At 35.0% G+C, this 25,355-nt stretch overlaps 1 protein-coding gene across 1 annotated transcript in view; it reads right to left on the bottom strand.

The window, feature by feature from the left end:
* Positions 1-1,705: 1,705 nt before the first annotated feature.
* LOC150110297 (uncharacterized) overlaps positions 1,706-25,355 on the bottom strand; it is a 270,355-nt gene continuing 246,705 nt past the window's right edge. The window contains exons 15-16 of the mRNA XM_090395533.1: positions 22,359-22,515; positions 1,706-6,744 (exon numbers count right to left, since the gene is read on the bottom strand). Of these exons, the coding sequence (XP_090251659.1) occupies positions 5,513-6,744; positions 22,359-22,515 (1,389 nt within the window). The 3' untranslated portion in view covers positions 1,706-5,512. The remainder of the gene's footprint in view (positions 6,745-22,358; positions 22,516-25,355) is intronic.

Consider the following 25,355-nt stretch of genomic DNA (forward strand, 5'->3'; position numbering starts at 1 on the left):
TTGCACAGATTTGGCTATCTAGTGGAACCTTGCTACCTGGGTTTCTCTGGGATGGGGAAGTTGTGGAGAGAATCAATAGGTAAGTGACTCACAGGATTATGGAATGCTTCTTATGAGGTTACACTTAAGATTTGTGGCTCGTAAAAAATTTGGTTGACAGATGAAAAAGGGGAGTAAAGACTGACAGAGAACAAATTTTTAAATTTGTTCTCTGTCAGTATTTACGAAAACAGGGAGAGAGAGAGAGAGAGAAATAAGGAGTCACTCCTGAAAGCTGCATAAGAGCAGGTGGTTAGCAAAGGTAAGAGAACTAAATTTTCTGCTCAAATAATGCTGAATGAATGGAATGGGTTACCAGAGGTATCATAGGTATGCAACTCCAGTAACAAGTCTTCAATTCATTTTATGTGTAGAGCATGGGAAAGTGGGGGGGGGGGGGAAGAAGTACTCTGGAAGAAATATAATACTTCATTTTAGTATGCTCAGATCATAATAGCAATTTCTAACTCATGCTTACATTATAACTTTGACAAATATAGTATTATTTTTCTTGCATAGTACATTACATTTAAAAAAAACAAATCTCATTTCAGATTAAATAATATTAGAAATTTCATTATATGTTTTGCATGCACTTCAGCTGACAATCAGACAGATATACCAACTTTCCTCATCATTTTATAAAGCGTATTTCTTTGTGATGAAGTCCCTCCTCCCCACAGTCAGGACATCACTTCAATGAGATTCTATTTCCGTGTATGGGATCACATCAGATACTGGTTTACTGATGATCGTGGCATGTGATTTCTGATTTCATGCTATATCTTGTTTAGCAAACTTGCAAAAAAAAATAAAAATAAATAAAAACATCATAACATGTAATTAAGTTTGCATTTACATAAGAAACCTACCAAAATAAGCAAAGAAATACAATACATTCAAATGGATTGGATTATTATTTAGAATGCTAAGACAAACAAAGTCATAAAACAAGTGTATGTCTGTCAATTGCATGAATTCAATGGTTCATTTGCCTATTCTGAAGATAGGAAAACAGCATTTTCTGAGAGAAAAATCCCTGACTTCTTCATTTGAGACTAACTCAGCTCCTGTTAAAAATGAAACAGAAAATGTTCCATATATCACTAATAGGATTTGAACTGAAGTCTTTTCAACCAGTCAACAAATGTTATTTTTTTTTTTTTTAGCTATGGAGTGCCTGATTGTCTGATGATAGAATGTACAACAACAAAAGTTAGAATATATCATGGCTCATCCAACCCTGCAGTTCACTCCAGACTCTTGAAGGGAAAAAAGAAAGTAAAAGAGGTTGCCATTATGAGTCATATAAGTGTCTAACTGATTAATGAACTCATAACCATTCAGTTCCCACTCTCCCTTTTTTTAAACAATGCTGTTACTGGTATATTCTAAGTATATGCCATGGTTTTTTATATTTATAAATGGAAAAAGAAGAGCTATGCATATTATGGAAGACGAAGAATATGATCTTCCATAATATGCATATATCTTCAAGATAGTAAATAAATTTCATAATAGCAAAACTGTTTTAATTCATTTTTCATAGTTATCATCATCTGATTCCTGCTCATACAGTAAAAACTCAATGATCCATTCTAATGAATAAGATGCTTAAGTCTGAACCAAAATGACTGTTCAAATGAAAATTTATTAATCTCTTTTCCTATGAATTTTCACTAGGCATATACAACAGATAATAGCACCACAGTATGTTTTACATATAATTACTCAAATAACAAAATATAATGCATGGAAAGTTAAGGGCATAAGAGGCATGAAGGTGAAATGTATTTACAAACTAATTAACTGATAAGCTGTAACTATGAACATTAGTTACATTTTGGGACTTTCAGATGAGATGCTGCAAGACAGCATGGTAATAAACAACACTTGCATTGTTGCTATTACAGCAGTTTTTTTTTTTTTCATGTTTATTTTTTAATAGCAATACCACCCATAATAGGCTGAAAACATTACACTAGTATGATACATAAGTTATGATAATGGTTTCTGAATTTGATATGGTGTCCCCCCCCCCCCCACTCTCATCTTTGGAACATCTTCATTCAGTGCATCCCACTTTCTTTTATTAAATAATTTATACAGAAAATTATCCTAATAAGTATTTTGTTTATCTAAAAAATGCCAATAAATTAATACATTTCATGGCTAAGTACTAAGTACTAAGATTCAAAGAATTTTCTGAATGGAACATTCAGAAAATTGTGTTTTTTTATTCTTTTGTTCTATGTGATTGGATTAACAAGCTTAATGTTTAATATTATTGAAAATGCAAAAAAGTTAACACATGCTTGTCATATATACTACATCGACTTCCTAGGTCTCATAGTCCATTCATCTGTTCTTGGAAATTTCAAATCAATAAAATTTAGAATCACTCTTCCTTTGATTTAATTTTTCTCTTGCACTCTAATGATTTTTCAATATCGTCTAAATCCAAATAGAAGAACTAAAATGACAAAGGATCATCCCATTTGTTTTCAAGGTAGGTTTCTTTCTTTATTATATTTAAATATATATTGATTATTTCATTTGACTTTCTTTGAGATCCATCACCATTCAACTATAATTTATGCTATAATCATTTAAACTCTGTTAAACATTAAGCTTGCTAATTCAATTGCATGTATGAGGAAGAATAATATCACACATTTTAATAATACAATAACTGTAGGAATAATCACATTTATCATTTACATGATTTGAAAATACATCATTATCTGGGCTTCTTTTTCCCAGGACAAAGTTTCTCAAATTATGGGTTATATATATATATATATATGCACAGACATATAATACAATTGATTCTCACTATAGTAAACTTATAGGGATTACAGAAATAGTTTAATACATAGTGAATTTTCTTCAGAATAGGACTGTGTCTATGGGACTCTGCATTTTGGAACTTTCAATAGTTTGTTTAGTAAGTGAGTTTGTTAAAAGTGTGTTCTATACTGAGAGTCTGTTGTAATGAAAATTGTTATTAAAATTAAAATAAAAAATTAAACATTTTTATTTTATTACTGTTTAAAACTTTAAATGTTACCCATTTGGATGTTATGCAGTCAAAATTTAAATTTATAAAATGCAATTTTCACAAATCTGGTTGTATAAAAAGTGCTTCTGCATAATATCTTTATCGTGTGGAAATTAAGATTTTGGATTCCCGCTTGTATATTTCCTGGAAAACAGACATTTTAACTTAAATATCTCTTTAATTTAAACAACGTTATAAATAAATGTAACAAATACTGAAAATATTGTACACTGTACTGTAGCAAAGTATATGGATGTAGTTATTATTAGGATATTATTTTGTGCCTCTCTTGACACAGACTCTTCCTCCCTCTTGGTAACAAAGCATGCTTCATAGTCCAGAATTATGGATTGGGCTATGTGACTAACTACATATGACTAGTACCAATCAATTGTGTACTTTCATTATATCTGTTAAAGCACAGTTGAAAAATCAGTTAACCAGCCATATATTTCCACTGTATTTTCAAATCATAATACTTTTCAGGTGAAATTTCTTCTCTAGCCCAAACCAGAAAGTAATAATTTTCAAAATGCGCATGTGATTTGTATACAACACTGGTTTGTATTTATGTTTTAATATACTTTCAAATTTTAATATATCAAACATTTAACATACATAACATGGTATAATATATAAACTACATGTCAAAACTTGCTCACAATCCATGACTAGAACCTTAAGTGAAAGATTTAAAGATTTATGTTTGCAATTTCACAAAATCTTAGTATGGAGATGAATTTCAAAATATATTATATTAAACTGAAAAGAGATCGGTTGTAATATAAATTTTAACTGCAGACTAATTCTTTAGATAGTATCTCAATACACATAGCATTATCAGATTAAAAAAGGAACAAAAAAAAAGCTTTTACTATTACAATAACAAATGAAAAAGTTAATAAATTTTGAATATGATGAATTTAGTTAATTTGTTAAGAAACCTGGTGTCAAGGCTGATACTTCAAGTTTTCTGTCTATCTTTCTTTCTGGTTATTCTTTCTTCCTTTGTCTTCATATAATATAATATAATCATAATATAACCACTTCAAGAGTGAAAGCTCATAATATATACTTAGAGGCAGTGGAATGGTGTGTGATGACAGCCTTATATTCATATTACATTTGTAAATAGAAAGCTTTCAAAACTGTTATAAAGTAAAAAGTATAAAATATGCAAAAAATATTGCTAATATTCAATATATGCACCACTCAGATAACCTAATCGAACTTTATCTTCTGTTCTCATTTTTATACATAATTCATATCAAACTTAGAAAACACATGTGCTCACAGACCTAAAATTCTATTGCTTCAGGAGTCTGACATAAAATGAAAATCTGAGTAACACAAAAAAACTGTATGTGAAACAAAATAGAAAGTATGTTTCACACACAGTTTTGGACTATGTGAAGATGATCACTAATTTTTTTTTAATGAGTACAGAATAAATACAGCACACTATTAATATATAACAACCTACAGCAATTTCATTGATCTAATACGAAGTTTATTTCTAAATATAAGGCTCTAATAAGATGATATTTATTTCAGTATTAGAGAGCACACTAAAATAACAAAAAGTGCCAGTCTTTGTATTAACCCAAAACCTGCATTTAAAAGAGCATCACTATCTCTTCATGCTACAGGATAAATAGAAGAAAAAACAACATATATCTCCCTATAATTTATAATGCCTGAATATCTCCGACATATTTTTTTATCTTGAAACATTAATTTAATCTTATACATTTAAATAAAATAATAGCCAATTTTAATAAATTTACAAGACAAATATATTAAATAGAAAGCTACTGTATGTTTTACTACACAAATATACTGAATGCACCTACTGCAAATATTCTAGCAAAAATAAGCTTTCTCTGAGTTTTGAGCACTATCTTGAACATAATTTGAATTGCTAGAAATCTATTTTAATTCAAATGCAGTTTATCTAGAGCTCTACATGGTTCATCTGGTTAATGTATTTAAGGATATATTTTACAGAAAAATATACTGAAATTAGCTGCAGGAGAGCTAAATTATGTCAAATGTAAAATACCATCTGCCAGCAGTATATTGCACCCAAAATATAAAATACAAACGAAAAAAAGTTAAGATATATTCTGTACACCTAAATATAAATTTATATTTACAGTGGTGAAGGAATTCTTGCAGGAACTTGACTGATGTAAAAAAGTACATCCTCACCAGTGTCTATATCTTAATTAATGAATATAATACAGTCTGACTAAAAAAAAATTAAAAATTAACAGCTTTTCCTTACATTAAGACCTATTACTAAGATTTAAAGCCCATATTTCAAAATAACATAGAATTTACCTTTGGAGAATACCATATAATGAAATATAAACTTTTCTGAAGTTTAAAGTAAAATTACATGATTATACATTAAAATTTTGGGGCTGAGCGGTCATTACTAGGAGCCTTACGCAGGTTGATGCCTTGTCGTATCTGACCTAACAGCGATTCTCTACAAAGTGTTACATCAACAGATCCTCGGTTAGCCAACCAGTTCTGAACTCTTGCAGCTGCATCACTCATAGCAGAATATCCAGTCTCTACATGATCCATCCTAACTTTTTCTAGACCTTTCCTTGACCTGAAATGGGATCGAACAGGCAAGGTTGCCTGTTCAATACTTACAGCAGAAGCAAAGTGACCACTAATTTCATGTTCTAAATTTAAAGAACTGCATTTATCCATTCTAGTCTTTCTTGTCTGTTGCTGCTGCTGTTGTTGCTGTGCCAGTCTGGCATTCAAGGCATCTAGAAAGATTTTCTTTGAGTATTTATCTTCAACAGGTGCACTACATGGAAGAATGGCATTTTCATTCTGAGATATAATAGTAAAATCCACATCATTAAACTGTGGTGGAAAGAGAGATAAAGTAGGTTGAGAAGATCTGCGAGCAGCATAATGAAGGTTTCTGGGTGTGGTTGCGTACTTATTGCCCTTCTGAAGAACTGAATCTTGTATATTTGACTTTTTATGTACAGGCTCATTTGACTGTGGACAGTGTGCAAATTTAGCATTCAGTGTTTTAATAAATGCCTCCCGCTCTGTGCCTCCAATACTATGTGCTCTCACAGGTTTTTTCCCTGTCTGGGGAGGTGTATGACTATAAGAGCCACAATGATCAGATTCAGAGCCCCTTTCAATGGATTGCTCACGGAATTGTTCTGATCGCTGGTGAAAAGTATTTGATTTTGAATAATTATCTTTCATTTGTGAATTTACAGTTGAAGTTGGACCTTGTTTATGAGGATCTGTTTCTTGCTGGAGCGCATTCAATCTAGCATTTAGAGCTTGGATGAGCTGTGCACGAACTGAGGCTGATGCTTCTGAATCAACTGCCTGTGTGAGAAGAGAATCATTATCTTTGTCACTTATATTAGCAGTACTACTGTCACTGTTATTTGAAATAACATTATAGCAAGATGACTCAATATCACGACATTGAGCAAAAGGCAACTCTATAGTACATGTGTTATATCTGAAATCATCTTTTGGCCCAGTAGAAATGGAATTGCCTGATGCAGACAGTGAAGATGTGCGTCTCACTGGTGGTGGAGGAGGTTTACTGGAATGTGATATGCGATTGGCAGTGACAGTTCCTTTATCTAAATTATATACAAAAAAGTAAACACAAAAGGTATGTGTAAGTTGCAGTAAATATTTAATTTTTACACAGAATACAAAACAACTAAGATATTTGTGTTAACAGTACTGTCTCAATTTCTCTACCACTTCAGTATATTAAAAAATGCATAAACATATAATAAGCAAAAGTTATTATTATTATACAAAACTCCCATGGAGATACAAGACTCATCATGAGAGACTATCTTAGACAACACAAAATCTATCATATTACTCCTTAAATTAGTTCACCATTTGTCATCTCACAACCCTATTAGTCAAAGCATTTCGATAGTCTAACTACCCTCCATGCAAATTAAGCTACTTTTCACTTTCTTGTTCACCACTTCCAGAGATAACCCCCTTGTCCTAGCTCCTCCTTGTTCTACAATATGAAAGACCTCTTCAGTCTCAATCCTGCTACCTCTCAACAGTTTAAATTTATCAATCATATCAACCCTTCATTTTCTATTCCATTCAAACTCTTCAGTCCATATGCATTCAGTTTATCCTCATAACTAACTTTGTATTGTCCTGATGTCATTTTGTTATCTGCCTCTTCATCCTCTCCATGGTCAATTTATCACTTTCCAATCTCCGAGACCAGATTTGAGCACTATAACCAGATGTGGTCTGATCAGGGGTTTATATAATGGAATCACCACTCTTCTATCTCTGCTGGTCAACATCCACAGTATTGCAGCAATCCTCTGAGTTATCTTATCACATTGATGATATGTTCCCTAAACTTCAAATTTCTATTCAACATTATCTCGATATCCTACAATGTCCCCTCCATTTCCTCTACTAAATTTGAGATCCCCCTAATGGGAGGATGTCAAATTTCAAGACCTTCCATTTAGTTGCATTAAACTGAAATCCCAAATTCATTAGCTCATCTATTCAGATTATTCAAATCCTTCTGAAAAGCCAACACAATAATAACCCTTCCCAGCTTCATATCATCTGCAAAAAACTAAATATACTATGCAATCCATTGATAATGTTATTGAACATAACGTCAAACAGTAGAGCTCCTGTTACCGAGCACTGTGGAACCCCTTTTGTTACCTTGACACCAATCCTCATATACAATTCTCTAGTATCTTCCAGATAACCAATCTACAATGAATTGTATTCATAAATCTGATATATATATATATATATATATATATATATCTGAGGAAAAAGAAAAGCTAATGATACTGATAAGTATCTGCTGGATTTCTGTTCATAACATGGACTAGTCATCACAAAGCAACATCATCCAATATGAAGATGTGCACAAATTCACATGTAGAAAAGAGACCGACCAGAAATAAGAAAATTCTCCCTGACCGTGTTAATGTTCATCATCATATCTTATTCTAGTTCAGAATACAAGAGTATATGTGGAATTTGGAACAGAAAGAGTGGTCACCATATGGTTTTAAGCAGGATAAAAATATATAGGAAACTTTTACAAAGAATCAAAGTTGAGCAGCTTTCAGAGGTGAAGTATAGGCTAAATATACAAGTTTTATTGAAGAAAAAATAAGGATCTGAAAACAAGAATCAAACCTTATAGCCTTGGTGCAGAAGACAGAGTCTCCAGAGACTCAGACACTGAAGGAAACAATGATCAATTCAGCCAGAGTGGCATGCGATTGAAGTCTACAAGGATCAAAAAATATGAACTGCCATTGGGAACTAAGGAAGTTAAAAGGGCAGTTATGGAAAAAAAGCAAATGTATTGAAAGATTCTAGTGAATGTTCAAGAAAAAGTGCAATGTGTAAAAGTAGCCAAACAAAAGTTATGGGAAGACAGCTAAGAAGATAGAAGATAAATATCACAAAGGTGACAAAATCTGCAAGAGGCTATTGAAAAAAACCTTAGAAATGAATAAAGTGTATCATAAAGGGAATCAGAGATGATAAAGGTAACATGAAAACTGAAGATGAAGATATTCTAGCTGACTGGAGTAATTACTTTGAAAGACTGTTAAATAAATCAGGAAGTGACATTACAGTGGTAGAAAATATTCACGAGGAATGCAATCAGGAGTATATTTAATACTTACAGCAGTAAAAGCAATCAAAAACCTAAAATATGGAAAGATAGCTGGAATAGATGATATTTGACCAGAAATGTTTTTTGAATAAGAAGATATAAAAGTTTCACTGCAGCTGCACTGAATAATTTAGAAGGCCTGGTCAGAAATTTAAATTTTAGATAATTGGAATAGAGCTCTCAGAGTATCTATTATAAAAAGGGAAATAAAACTGAATGTGAGAATTACAAAGGCATTTTCTCTACATAATGTTCCATATAAATTTAAATTTTAGAAAATTGGAATAATAGATACTCTGAGAGCTCTCAGAGTATCTATCATAAAAAGGGATAGCAGGTCTATGGAATGAACTTTATGAAAACAGGTTGAAGATTTGTGGGTTGAAGAAATTGGTTGATAGGTGGAAAAGGGGAGATATGATTGAGACATTCAAATTGCTGAAGGGGTTTCTATAGGATTAATTGAGAGGATATTTTTGAGAACAGGACTGGTGGTGGGAGGACTAGGGGACATCCATGGAAGCTGGGCAAGAGTATGGTTAGTATGGGTGTTAGAGCTAGGTTTTTTACTTTTAGAGTGGTGAATGAGTGGAATAAGCTGCCAGAGTCTGTTGTGGGTGCTATGACAGTGAATGAGTTCAAGGCAAAGTATGATAGATACTGTGCGAATGTTGAATAGTTGTGATGGACATGATGTTTAGGGCCTCCCTCGATGAGTCTAAGGACTCCTTGGAGTCACCCGTAATAATAATAATAAGATTTATGCATGCATACATGAGAAGAGGCTAAGAAAAATTGTGGAAGGGAAACTTGAAGAATAAGCTGAGCTCAGGCAAAATAGAGGTTGTCAGATTTTTGCTTTAAGACAAATACTTGAGAAATCATGGAAATATAATAATAATCGATATTTAGTTTAGTAGATCTGGAAAGGCACCATGTCAGGTGCCAAGAAATAGCTCAAAACATGGAGTAAATGGCATATATGGATTAAAGGGTACATTACACAAAACAATACACAGTAGATATTCAAGTTGTAAATTAGCATCAGAATTGAAGGATGGACTAGAATTTACATCAAACTAGAAAATAGTTTGATGTAAATCAAAGATGCATACTATCGCTATCCTTATTCATCATCTATATGGATCATATTATGAAGGAAAGTGGTGGCATTTAAACTTGACAACATAATTGGAGATGTTCATCTCACATGTTATTGCCAATCTAGTAAAATTATGTCCATAGCATCTTCAACCAAAAACACTTAGTGCCTTTTTTTTTTTTTTTTTTTTTTGTTCTGAACATGACTTCTCTTTTGCTCAACAACTAACACTTTATAAATCTCATATCGATCCAACCTTAGAGTACTGCTGTCACATCTTGGGGCAGTGAACCAAAAATCACTCTCAGAATGCTAGATTGCAATCCAGAAGAGAGCTATTTGCCTAACAAATGGCCCTTGTTTTTTCTCTCTCTCTCTTTTGTGACTCCCTCCAATTGGTTGTTCCAATGATGCTTTCTTTCTGCAATATATCTTTTCTATAGGTATTTCCATGGATACTGCTCCATTCAACTGACCCACCCTATTCCTTCACTTCCCTCTAATCATGTATGAATATGAGTGGCTGCTGGTCAATATCCATATCCTGTTCAGCTACAAACCCACAACCAACTCCTCTTCATTTATTCCACATACCTCTATCCTGTCTTCCCCATACCATTTTCCCCAATGTATACAAACCTTTAACTCCTCAAGAAATGCATTAATAGATTTCCTTTCTTCTCTCCAATAACTTGGCCACGTATGGTACCATTGGTCTTGAGACATCTTGAGTGGGAGCTAATATATACAAAGTCGGTCAAAAAAATATATACACACTTTAACAGATGTCATCTATGGACTTTTATCGAAGTCCGTAGATGATGTTAGTATTCATGTGAGTAACGACATGAATACTAGCATGTCATTACTCACATGAATACTAGCATCAACACGTGACCGGTAGGACAGTCAAACAAAATGGCCAAGGCACAATTGTCATTCGAGGAACGCAAGACCATTTTGAGTTCCCCCCATATTCTCCTGATTTAACACCTTTGTCTTCTACCTATGGGGAACGCTAAGGATGTAGTGTATCTAAGAAAACCAGTTACACTAGTGGCTGGTTTTTTTCGATTTCTTTCCAAAGAAATCGAAACAGCATGCACAGCAATCCCACTGGACACTTTGACCAACATTGTCCAAGAAGTAGCTTGCCGTAATAATAAGTGTCCGGATGCTTATGGTAACCACTTTGATCACCTCGTGTAATTGTAGAAGTCAGAAGTAACTTGTATTCATCCCTTGATGTCTGTATAAGTTTAGTATTACAATTTTTATACAGGTTTTTCTTTTGCTGAAGTGTATACATTTTTTAATGGACTCTCTGTGTGTGTGTGTGTGTATACACCCAAAAAGAAACTGAACTTTTCGAAAATAGAAGAAACTAGTAGCGCCGCCTGTTGTATTTTCTTGTTGTTGAAAGAGGCAACCTTCATTAGTGTTGTGTCACCTGTTTATGACATTTGTTTCATTAGAAGTCGAGTTATAGTGCCAAGAGTGACAGTGTGTTTTGACGAACGGTCGGAAATTGAGTTTCAAACAGAGAGCTGCAATTGACTTTTGTGTTAAACTTGGTAAAAATTTTATCGAAACGCATCGAATGCTTCAAAAAGCATACGGTGATGAATGCTTATCCCGTACTCAAATTTACGAGTGGTTTAAGCAATTTCAAAATGGTCGTGAGATGCTTGAGGACAACGAAAAGCCGGGCCATTCAAAAACTGGACTGAGCGAAGTTAACATCCAAAAAGTGCGTGATTTCATCAAAGAAAACCCGAAATCATCCGTGAGATTGATTAAAGATGAATTGGGGATTTCAAAATCAACTGTGCACAACATTTTGGCTGAGAGTTTGGTCCTTCGTAAATTGACTTCTCACAATAATGCACCATCTCATCGTTCGAACAATGTGAGACAGTTTTTGTTCCCCACAAGTTGACCGATGATCAAAAAATGTATTGAATTGAACACTGCAAGGACCTCATTAAAACCGCTCGTAAGGGTTCAAACTTCCTTGGAATGTTCGTTACTGGTGATGAAATGTGGTGTTTTGAGTATGAGCCCAAAACAAAGCGTGAGAGTGCTGAGTGGACCCACCAAAAGAGGAGCATATGAAAAAAAGTCACTTGGAGAAGTCAAAAGTAAAGACAATGCAGATTTGTTTCTACGATTCTAAGGGAATTATCCACAAAGAATTTGTTCCGCCTGGCAAACAGTCAATGGTGAATTTTATCTGGAAGTTTTGAAGCAAATTGATAGCGAGAATTCGTCATGTATGGCATGAATATCATGATGCAGGCAGCTGGTCACTTTTGTACGATAATGCACCATCTCATCGTTCGAACATTGTGAGACATTTTTGAGAAAAACCAAGTTTGTGTGTTGGATCACTTGCCGTATTCACCTGATTTAGCATCCTGCGACTTCTTTCTCTTCCCAGACTTCATTTGCCAACGAAAGGAAAGCGACATGATACCACTGAAAATGTTCAAGCAGCAATTACCACAACCCTCAACAGTATCCCAAAAACCGATATAAAAAACTCATTTAACGAATTAATTGACCGTGCCAAACTGTATCGAAGCTGAGGGAGAGTATATTGATTGAAATAAAATATTTGAATAATTATAATAGGTCTGTGTTTTTTATTTTCTATCAAAAGTTTGGTCTCTTTTGGACAGAGGGTGATATATATATAATACATATCACCCTCTATATATATAATATAATATACAGTAACCTTTCAATTATCCAACAATGATGGAAAAACAATTTGCTGGTTGGGTAACTGAAGGTACAATTACATTGTCTGTACTAAAAGGTCTGTTGATGCACTGACCCATTCAAAGGTTAGATAACTGTGAGATCCTAAGACCCAATGAAGTGAAAGACTCATCTAGGAGGTCCCTTTGTCAGCTGTAAACACATTCAAATTTTCTGCAGGGAAAATACCTGCTTCTCACTCCTTGCTCATACCTTCCTTATACAGCTTCCAGGGATGACCTCTTGTTCTTTCCCAATCTCCCACGATTTTATGATAAACCTCTTCAACGTTAATCCTATAACAACCCCTTACTAACTTGTAGATCTCTATCATATCATCCTCCCCCCCTTCCTCCTATCCATAAGACTCTGCAAATTGCATCGTCTCAACCTTTCTTCATATTCAACATTTCAGACATGAGAAACTATTTTAAATTAAAGATGCCAAGAAATTATATTCTTGGTTTAACCCTTTATCCAAGTGTAGGCAAACAAAGTTTGTGCATGAAGTGACTTCATGACTGGGCATCTCGTATATAGAGGCTAATGACTTCACATCAATTCCCTTAGTATCCCATAATGCAAAGCAGATATCCTTACAGACATATATAATGCTATGCACTATGGAAAGAGTCACTACTCAGACTGGTTTTGACCTTTAGTGAGGTGAAAAAAATAAAGGGATGCTCATCATTGGCTGAAAATATCCCTCTCCCACTCAGTCAAATTCATCGGATGTCTCTATCACTCTCCTAAAATACCACAACCACTCTGAGCTCTTTCATTTCCTCTCCTTAAAAGCTGATTTTCTCCGGTCCCACTCTGATAACAGTGAAATCATCCTCCTGGGTGATTTTAATGTCCATAACACCAATTCGCTTTACTCTTCCAGTGATACAGAACCTGCAGACAGAGATGCTGAAATATTTGCCATCACTAATGTTTCATCACCTTACACAATTTGTTCACATGCAAACCAGAATACCAGATAACCTCAACCACTCCCCAAATACCCTAGATCTCTTCCTTATCAATGATCCCTCCAAATATGCAGTGAATGTAGTGAGCTCCCCTGGGTAATTCTGACCACAACCTAGTGCTCATCTCCTCCCCCCATGTAACAACACTTACACAGTCACTCCAACACAAAAGTAGTTTGGTATTATAACAGTGCCAAATGGGACCATCTCCAAGACTACTATGCTTCATTCCCATGGTTGGATTATCATTTCCAGTCTTCCCGTCCAAACATATGCACCAAATGTATCACCAAAGTAATCCTCAATGACATGAAAACATACATACTCTGAACTGCCATCCCCTATCTAAACCCTGGTTCTCCAAAAGATGTGCCAAGGCTGAACTAATGAAAAACCAGGCAAACCACAACTGGCTCAAATCAAGAACCCATCCTCCTTCAATTCCTATACTGAAGCCCGAAACAGATGCAAGAAAATTATCAATGCTTCTAAAACAAAATTTGAATAGGCAAAAAAGCAAGACACTTGCAGCCTTCCTGCCCCTATCATACCCAGATGGCTCAATTGCAACATCACCCACAGAAAAAGCTAACCTCCTGGCTTCACACTTTGCCTCCAATGCACACATAACTGACAATGGCAAATGCCATCCAGTCATTCCAACTGCCCAACATACAATGCCCCTGTATCCTTTTGCCAAAAAGAGATCATAAACCTGTTGTCTAAATTAGACACAAAAAAGTCTCCTGGCCCTGATGGCATTCCCTCCAATTGTTCTGAAGGTCTGTGCACCAGAACTGACTCCTATCCTAAGCCATCTGTACATACTCTCTTACTCCACTGGTATATATCACTGCCATCAAACTACCCCCTATCTCACTTCAGTTCCATCCAAAGTGATGGAGAAAACCATCAACTCTCAACTTTTACTCTACCTTGAAGGTACCCAGCTATTAAAGCGACTACCAGTACTGATTCTGTCGATGCCGATCAACAGGAGATCTACTCTCATACATCATCCATTGCTGGACAAATGCCATGGAGAAATTTGGCAAATCCCAAGTAGTTGCACTCGATATTGCTAAAGCCTTTGACTGGATCTGGCACCAAGGCTTACTAAGCAAACTTCCATCTTTGGACTGTCTCAGGACTTCTGCCAGCTTCCTGTCTGGATGCACATTATGTGTGATGGTAGATGGCTCCCTATCCTCTCACCATCCAACTAATGCTGGAGTCCCACAAGGTTCAGTTCTCTCACAGACCCTATTCCTTCTATATATTAATGAGTCGACTTCCAACCCAATACACAGTTTTGCAGACAGCTGATTTAGTTGCGCAAGTTTTGCGATTTTACCAAGTGTAGTTCGTTTAAAATTGCTGACTCTACTAGACTGAATTGGAAGATCCAGGAACTCTTCATAATGCTTCTCTGATATATTCAGTGTTCTAATTGGTTCTAGTTCTACTGGTGCTCCCAATCTTTCAGCAAAAGTTCTAAAAGGACAGGTGTTAACACGGTGCTGTGTTCAGAATTTTCGCATTTCTGACAAGGTTTGAGACACTGATTAGCGATATGTCCGATTTCCATGCAGTTGAAACATTTAAATTTGGGGTAGTTACCACTCCAGTGATTGTATGAACCACATGCAGGCACTTAGACTTCCGCCTGCCTTTATACTCTGGGATAGTTTACCATAACTCGAATTGTACTGATGTTGGCAAAATTTGGTGCGAGTGTCTTTATAACAATTGTGAAGGTAACATCACCAGAAAACCAGTTTGGACCCTCACCTGATAAACCCTTTTGCATGTTACTAATCTTACCCCATTTTGAGAATATCTGTACAAGAATTTCATTGTTTTTCTCTATATATTCCATTGGAAATCTTTTGCTTTTTATTGTTTTTACCTGGCTCTCGACCATTACAGGAATAACTGTGCTGTCTTCAAAAGTAAAACCCTGTAATAGTTTGTCCCTCGTTTCCACATCTTTAATTACAATTTTCCTCCTCTGTACCAGAGTGAAAGGATAAATCTTATTAGCACCAACTATATCTTTTAAAACCTTAGTCACTCGTCTCACTTCTTCATATCCTGGAATTTCAATTCCTAGAGTTCACACTCTTGTAGGAATTGGTATCATTATCTCAGGTGGTGAAAAAGACCAAAACCTCTACATTTGATTGCAAGAGAGAAAAAAACTCTTTCAGTCGTAAGACTGAGAATTAAATAATCCTGTGATAGGGAAATAATTCTACACCACCAACAAATGCTCTATTTGAGTTACTATAAAATGGCAGCCATGATACTGCCAAAAGTATTCCTGTAATGCAAATATTAACTGCACTACCAGCAATCTTAATATTTCCTTAAAAAAAAAAACAGTACTAGTGTGTGTGTGGTGGGGGGGGCAAAATCACCACTAGCACCAGGTAAAATAAAATCAAAGTGAAAAACAAATGAAAGAAAACCAAAGTTTTATCTTGCTGAAAAGCAAGATGTCATCAGTGGAAGCTAGACACAGAAGTGATACCAAGGTTGAAATAATGCAGAAGTCACATTTCCATATACAAGTAGCCAAAAGGTATTACACCTTATTTCTAAAATACTCTGGATTAGAGATAGATGTTAGAGAACAAAAATGATATTAAAGCAATGATATAACCACGATAAATACCATATGGCAAGGTAACTTATATTCTTATATTCCACATTTTTGTTCTAGGTGTTTATCAGAACTTTCCAGACTCCCTTCCCCCCATATGTTGTCTCTATAATACCTTTTTCCTCTGTATTGCATGCTTAATCTCTTCATTCATCCATTTCACATCTACCTTATTTAACCTTCTTATCCCTGGAATACATTTAGACATTGATTCTACTAGATAGTTATTGAATATTACCCAAGCAGAACTGATCTCCTTTCCACCTAACTCCTCATTCCATGCTACACCTGCAAGCTGTCTCCTGAGCTCCTCATAATCACCAGCCTTCTTTCCACATATACCCTTTCTTCGCAGAAGTCCTTATGCTGCTGGCAACCACCCAGGTAATCACTTCATGGTCAGTCTCTCGCAAACTGGAGGTAGATTTGACACCTCGCCGGCGAAGGTTGGTCGATTGGTAGAGCCTCTGCTACTAATGGCTCAGTTAAGTATGTTTGAGCGCGGTTAGTAGTTGGAAGGGGACCAATCGTTCGATGCTGTCGGCACACTCTCCCTCGATGAGTCTTTGGACTCCCTGGAGGTGTCAAAATAATAATAATAATAATAATAATAATAATAATAATAATAATAATAACATCCTCTGATGAGATGATCCAATCCAAGACCCTCAAATCCTCATGTGCCCTTTGTTATACTGCCTGAGGTAGTTGTCCCTCAAAAACCTGAGAAACTCATTTTCTTTACTTCCAGTTGCTATCTCAATATCCCAGTCTATATTGCCATAATTAAAATCATCCATAATGATGACCCTTTTTCAATTGGCTTGGCTAATTTGCTTATTCATTTTCTGGTCACTACTCTCCACATTACCAGGTCTATAGGAACATCCAATAAAGTATTTCATTCTATTCACCTCTATCTCACACTACTGCCTCAAAACCATTGCCCCTATTTCCCTCTTGCATCTTTACCTTGTATGGACATAACTCCTTTTCTATCATCAATAGTACTCCACCTTCCTTTTTACCCTTTCTATCTTTTGAAATACATCAAACTTTTCTATCTCTATTCCTGTCAGAATGTCATCCTCATATAACCATGTCTTACTTATTCCAACAATTTTTGGGTGAACAAACTCAATCAATGCAATTTCATTTGGCTTTTTTTTTCCCCCCCTTAAACTTCTAGCATTTGTATACAAACATAACAGCTCATTCCCGGATCTATAGCAATACTTAACTCTCTAATACTTAACTCAAGCCATTTCTTTTTCTCCTTATTCATCTTAGAACCTTCTTTAAATCCAACTATTTTTTCCTTGATCCAAGGTCATCTTCCCTTTTGTCTAAGCACACATTCACATCCTCTTGGAGCATGTGTAACATAGCTTTTTCACGCTGTGTTACCTTGTGCTTCCCTGTTTGACTTGCACATGTGTTCTTTCATTTTCTACACTCATGCTTCCCACTCTTTCACATCGCTTCTTACTTGCTCAGATTCATTCTCTGCACCCATTACTCTCCCTTCCAGCAGCAGTCTCTCCAAATAACTGACACCAAAACCATTCAAACACAGTCCACCACTCATATACAGTTCAATTCGTCCTTTAAACTCATTCCACACATTAACAAACTGCACTCTTCTTTCTTCACACACACTTCCACAAACATATCATCCACAATCTTTGCTCTCCGCCTCATCTCATCACTGTCATACCTGGGCAACACAATGACTACCTTTCCTATCACACTATTATCTTTTATCCTTCTCAACAACCTCCTGATATCCAGTCTTATGTTTTCCTTGTTCCCAGTCAAGTAATTTTTCCCTATTATCACTACCTTTCTCGTGGAAAGGCTTAGACGTTGGTTATGCATTTTCACTATATTATTTCAGGAAATTACAACGTACTAGGATTTACATTAAAATAAATTTTAATATATTTCTATATTTCGGCAACGTCACGCTGCCATTTTCAAGAACTTAGGTACAAGATACGTGCACGCAGGCACAGCAAAACAATAAATATTTTTTTAAGATTTTTAAGATTCAGAAAAAATAACAAAAATCTTAAAAAAACATAACTTAACTTCTTGTTACAAACCTTATAAAAAATTGGCATCCCTTATCCGCTCAACAAAAGACCAACCTCCCCCCCTAGACCTACCTGATATGTACCAGGTCCCTTGCAGCTGTAAGCTGTCCTACTTCGGCCAAACAGGCAGGACAGCAAATATCAGAATTTCAGAACACAAGGACTACATCCGGTTCCACCAATACAGCCACTCTGGTCTTGCTGACCATGCTCTGGATACCTGCCATAGAATACGGTGGAAAAAAGCCAGGATAATACACCGTAGCAAATACAGATATGAAAGGCTTTTCATAGAATCAGCTTCAGCCTTAAGAAACGAGCCAAACCTCAACAAATTTGGCTGCATGAGACTTCCTCAAATTTGGGAAACCTACATCAGAAGACCTTCAGCCCAATCGCCCAAGAATACCAACATTGCCCGCTAGAGGGCACTATCAGGACTTTAGGAGAAATGATAGCTTCATACTTCTTGCTCATTTATTGTTTTGCTGTGCCTGCGTGCACGTATCTTGTACCTAAGTTCTTGAAAATGGCAGCGTGACGTTGCCGAAATATAGAAATATATTAAAATTTATTTTAATGTAAATCCTAGTACGTTGTAATTTCCTGAAATAATATAGTGAAAATATTATCATTACCAAATCTTTTGCTCACTTACTCCTCATATTCAATCACTCTATTTCTTTTACCTCCAGGAAAACAGATAAAGCAGCAGATAGCTCGTTTGCTTTTCAAAACTTTTTTACCAATATTACACTGCTCTTTTACAGTGTCTCTCTCTCTCTCAGATGAGCACTCATCCTTCTTGTGGCATTCTCGCTACTAACATCTTCAATTACTGATATGTTACCACCCATCAAGTCTGCATTTAATCACACTTTGCACACACACCCTCCTTCTGTCCACCTTAAATATCCATAATTTATCAACATAATCCAACAAATACATATAACACACCTCATATTTTATGAAACGACTAAAATCAAAATTAAACTCTTGTAAAGACAAAGACAAGGCTGCTGCCATCTTTACTTCAGCAGTTACTATACACCACTCTAAATTTAATGATTTTGTAAACACACTGTCCATGCAGTTAGCAGAGTGGCTATGCGCTTCGCAACCATATGTCTGGGGAAATGAGTGTCCTGGATTCAATTCCCATCGCTGCCATGAGGAGCTTAAGGATCTTTCTCAGACACAGCCAAGTTAGCCGGTTTTGGATATGGACAGAAGGGTTTTTCTCCCCTGTTTATCTGGGGTTTTTCCTCTCACAAGCAGGCAAACTGGCCCCGTGAACGCATGCAGCTACAGACATAGGACACACACCGGGAGGCATAGGGCTAGCCACCTTATCCTCAGGATGGGTACGGCTTAGAAGGGCTAAAGATAGCTCCGTAACAGGCCTAATACTTGAAGGGAAGAAGAAAAAGAAGAAATAGTAGTAGTAAACACACTACAAACACTGCATGTGCACAACTTCTACTGCAACTCTTACACATAAGCACACACTTATTTACAATTAATTAGTCAAAAAAAAAAAAACTTATCTGAACCAGGAGCCTTCTTTACACAAACTTCCAGCAAAATGCCACCAGGTGACACCTCAAACTTCAAACATTCTTCTCACATATAAAAACAATTTATAGTGAAACAAGGGAAAAATATATCATCTCAAACTATTCTGCTAATATAATAAATTTAGTTTAATCCTTTATCCAAGTGTGAGCAAACAAAGTTTGCGCCTGAAAGTATCTTCAGGACTGGGGTAAGGTGGTGCAACACCAGGGCGACTCCTTGCAAAGGTGGAGCAAGCTACTCCTGGTGTTGCACCACCTTACCGCAGTCCTGAAGATACTTTCAGGCGCAAACTTTGTTTGCTCACACTTGGATAAAGGATTAAATTAAATTTATTATATTCTAACCAAGTGAAAAATAAACTAAAACAAAATATTCTGCTAATAAAAACATATATAAAAATATTACCCACTCCTGTGTAATATATTACACTCCTGACATACTGATCAGTCTATACTTCACTACCATCTTGAACTATATTGCTTTGTTTCCACCTCCTTGGGACTACCAGTACAGAGACTTAATGTGCTTCTTGCACATAACCAATCAGATGCCTGTACTCACACTGAGATTTCATAATATCCAAAGCATGCTTCCAGTTTATACACTGTTCCCATCACATCAGTCACTGCATTATCTTCACCTGGATGATATACTCATATAAAGTGATTCACTTAATATTTCTTCTAATTTTCTTATCTTGCTACTACTTTACATCCATTAAAGTTATCCTTCTTCATTTCACTTACCATATAGTAAATGAAATCTCTGGGATTTTCTTTGGCCTACTCTGCTAATTTCCTCTCATATAGAATAAGCATTTCCTACCAGGAGTCACCCTTCTTGCCAGTGCTTTGTATCGCTCATAAGTTTGATGGTCACATTTCTCTTTCAATTCCCTCCACAATATATTTGTTTCTTCAGTTCCTGTTTAATAAATGCTACTCATCCATGTAACTCCCACCTGGGTATGTAGTTTAACAATGCTTCCTTCATACTTCCTGACCATTTCTAATGGACTGTTAACATCTTTACTATTTCTTATGTTATGACCCTTTCCAGGCTTCTTCCTACATTTATCATAATCAATAGTTGTGTAGTTCTACATATATCCAAAAATTCACAAGCATGATCACCTCATCGAAGATCACTCTTTCCAGTTGGAGGAAAAATGACTACTTTGGTTATGGACAGAACTTCAGATGCTATCAGCAGATCGAAAACTCTCAAACCCTAGGTCTCCTTCATCGCAAGCTGTTTTAAGTAACCAGCTCTCAGCAGCTGTATAGATTCTATTTCCTTTCTGCTATGTGTTCATTCTCCTTCCATTCAAGATATATCAATGCAAATATAGCTTATTTATATTTAGTTATTTTTGGTTTATTACAATATACTAGTTATCAAAACAATGTTAGTGCTGATGTAACGAATTCTGTAACTGCAAATGGTCTATATGAAACCAAAATTTGATGCCATTTTGAAAGATTTTATTGGAAATCTTAAATACCAAATTTCATATTTCAAAATTTCAAATTTCAAATATCCCTAATAAGAATCATCTAGCTGAAACTGAAATGGAACCACATGTGTGTATGAAACTAAAATGAAATCCACATGTGTGCATATGAAAATTTTATTAAATTATGCCTAGCTAGAATGGAGTTATTGAATTATATAAATTGGACATGTTTGTTCCTTTGAGTCATTTACAAATGGTCCAACTAAAAGAAAAATTCAAATGGCCTGACAAATTTTTTGATGGATTCCAAATGCTCAATTTTAATAAAGTCAGTCTATCAGTGTCCTGGAATAACTTACATAGAGATATATGAGCAAAATGAATGTAAGAGGTGGCTAAGCATTCTGCAAAAGGTACTCTGCTAAAGTGTGCCTATGTTATCACATGCTATCTAGAACTGTTCTGGTTTCAAAGTGTAAACTTTTATTTCTGTTACTTGATTAAGAAACCTGAATTATTATACTTATTTAGTAAGAAAATTCAAATAATCCTGAATAATGAAAAAAAAAAAAAAAAACTGCTTTGTGAAGAGATAAAATAACATTCAAATTTCATGTTTTTGAAAAATAGTGATTAAGAAAATGTAATAATTATTAACATTCTAAATTGGAATATGTATTCTTCTGACAATCAACATCTAGAAATTGAAAATCCTCTCATGACATGCATTTGCTCACATATGTAGAGTGTAGATCAATAAAAAATCAAGACATATATTTATAATGTTATAATCAAAATGTACTACTTTTAATATATTTTTAATGAAATCAGACTTTAAACTGTTCCAGGAATAAATATCAAACTTACTGCCTAACTAAATAATATGATAAAACTTAATAAACTACCATTTTTAATTTCGCAGAATTCGTCATTATCTTTACATGAAAAATTTTGTCCTGGATCACTCAACTGTTTACCATAGCTACTGTGACCCTTAATCTGTTGCTGCTGCAAAAGAAATTTCTGTGCCAATACAGCAGCTAAATCTTTTGGATATGTAACCTAAAAAACAAAGTTTGGTTTCAAATTATGCCTCAGAATTCAAATAAATGAAGTTCATATTTATTATTATAAATATGTGTACAAAATGCTCATTAGTTACTAATTTCCTATTCCAAATTTGAATATTCCACTGATCACTATTAATTTGACAATAATTAATTAAAAAACAACAACAAAACATAAAAGAAGTATATTTATAATAAAATTAAACACAGCAACTGGATTAGATGTGATACTTATACGCACATTAGGAAATTGTGCAAGGACTGGAAATGCCTTTAACCTGCTTGTTTGAGCATCAATAATAGGAAGTTCCCAAAGTGAAGAGGTGTAGAAAGACTTGAGTGCTGGCAGTTATTTATTTTAAGTTTAATGGTATTAAATAACACCAATAACAAACTAAATAAGATATTTATTAATTAGCTGATATTTCACTGATTAAGATTCTTCAGAGTACAAAGGCAATAACAATGCTTGAAACAATTCAAATCGTAATGGAATTGTTTCAGTTCCTAACTTGATGGCCTCAGATGTTGGATAACAAAAAGTTTACACTTGTTGGGTTGGAGTTAAAAAGAAAGTCTCTCAATTTTTAGGTACATTCCTGTAGCCATACTTGTTGAGATTAGGAGAGTGTTGTATTGTTGCCACTGAGTCTAAAAACAGTTCACCAATTTGTAACAACTTCTATATAGCACTGTAGTTTTCTTCAATCTGCTGAAGAGGTATCAAAGCATGGTTTGCCAAAAATCTACATCCTTAAAATCCAGATATCATGATTTAACAATAGCAATTATTATTACTAATATGTATATTAATTATTAAAATTTACAAAAAATGAAAATTATTTTACATGACAAGGAAAAATTTATAAATGAACAGATGGAACTGTAATGGATTTTCCCATTCTTCTCCTTTGGCTAATTTCTATGTAGAATATTTAGAGGACAAAGCACAGAACACAGCTGCATCTATACCTTTAATATGGCTGCACTACACAGACAATGTTTATCATTTGGACCAATGGATCTGATACACCAGATTCATTTTTACTGCATTTAAACAGAAAACACCCTAAAATACATTTCAAAATAACAAAAGGATCAAATAACTCTTTATCGTCTCTTGACACATTAGTCATGTCTTTCAAATAGTTCATTCTCTTTTTCTAGTTATGGAAAATCAACGTACACACTGAAAGATACATAAACAATCACATCATCATCCAGCTCAACAATATGGTACCCCAACAATGATTCATTGTGTTCTAATCAGCTGTCTGAAGCTATTGTGTTCTAAAGCAGCTATCGGTTCTAACGACAAAACTCAAGCCACAGCTTTCCCCACACACTTGTAGATAACGGCAACAATCCTTGAAAACAGACAAATTATTACATAATCACCTATCTTTTCCTCTCCAAACACACAATGCCAAAACACAACTATTTCTATCTCCTACATTGAAGGTACATGCAAAAAGAGAGCTAAAGTACTAAATAAATATAATCTCCATGCAACATTCAACTAGCAGCCTGCATCCACACACCAAAGGACAAACTCAATCACATCTAGATGAATATGAAATGTCCTGTGCCTTGAAATTTAATCTACTATGGACATATAGGAAAATCTGTTAACATCTGCCTTGAAAAACACAAGAAATAATACGTTTCAATCAGTATTATTGCAAGACAGGTGTGGCAGACAATATTTTCACAGGATCATATGGAAGATACCTATAGTGATATAAGGATCTTGTTACTATTCTGAGAAACTATTTATAGAGTCAATGCCCTAATAAATATTTATGTTGTTCTTGGTGTTGTTTAATATTCTTAAACTTAAGATGAAAAATGAAAAGAGAATAAGACATAAGGCTGGATTGGCCAGAATTATGACTGAACACTATGATACCAATGTTTTATGTATATTTTATGTGGACCAGAGAACACATTTTAATTGCGCATGTTCCTCTGGTCATCTTGGCAATCATGTGGGAAGAAAAAATCAAAGTTTTCAGGAGGAAAACCCTACTATCCAATTTTTATATTGGCTAGTTCACCTTAAGCTAAAAAAACAAAGTCCTTATAAGGGTTTCTTGTATCCTAAGCAGGAGTCAAACTTAGATCCTTTCAATCAAGGGGCAAATGTTTTAGATGAATCTTCATGTGCTACATGAATCTTCAGTGTGTGTGTGTGTGTGTGTGTGTGTGTGTGTGTGTGTGTGTGTGCGCGCGTGCTGATGCATAACAGGGCAAAACAACTTTACTGCACAAGGATGATACTAAACTAGAGGAAATGGATTATATGGAAGTTGTTTACGAGCTCTGTTTAGATGGACTAAGATAATTTTAAGAGGACTCACCATCAACATCATCATCAAATTCCTGGTATGCACTCTCAGGAAGTGTAGAGGACATTATGATAGTACTACATGAAAAGTTACATCATAAGTCTGTTTTAATTGTCAGTGAAAATATTAGTGGTGATAGTGGACAGTAGATGGCATTAGTGTAGATGATGTGGTTCGCTGTAGTTGGTGGATTGAGTGGTGGAGATGGGGACTTGTAGAGTAGGTGCCCCTCCCTCAATGAGTTTTGGACTCCTTGGTGGTATCGCGTTATAATAATAATAATTACTAATTTCCGATCACCAATTTTTCTCCAAATTAATTTGTCATCTGTCAAAACTCCAACATTATCAGATCTTATATTTTTGTCTTCTAAGGCAACTTTTTACTGTATCAATCCACTTGGTCTTCCTCTGGGTCTTTTTCCTATCAACCTGATGAAAAGCACTTGTTTTGCCAATTTTGAATGCTAATAATGGTGAATTCTTTC

This window comes from Typopeltis vanoorti, chromosome 1, assembly GCF_054136105.1.
Source record: "Typopeltis vanoorti isolate ZY-2024b chromosome 1, IOZ_Tvanoo_1.0, whole genome shotgun sequence".
NCBI classification, from domain to species: Eukaryota; Metazoa; Arthropoda; class Arachnida; order Uropygi; family Thelyphonidae; genus Typopeltis; species Typopeltis vanoorti.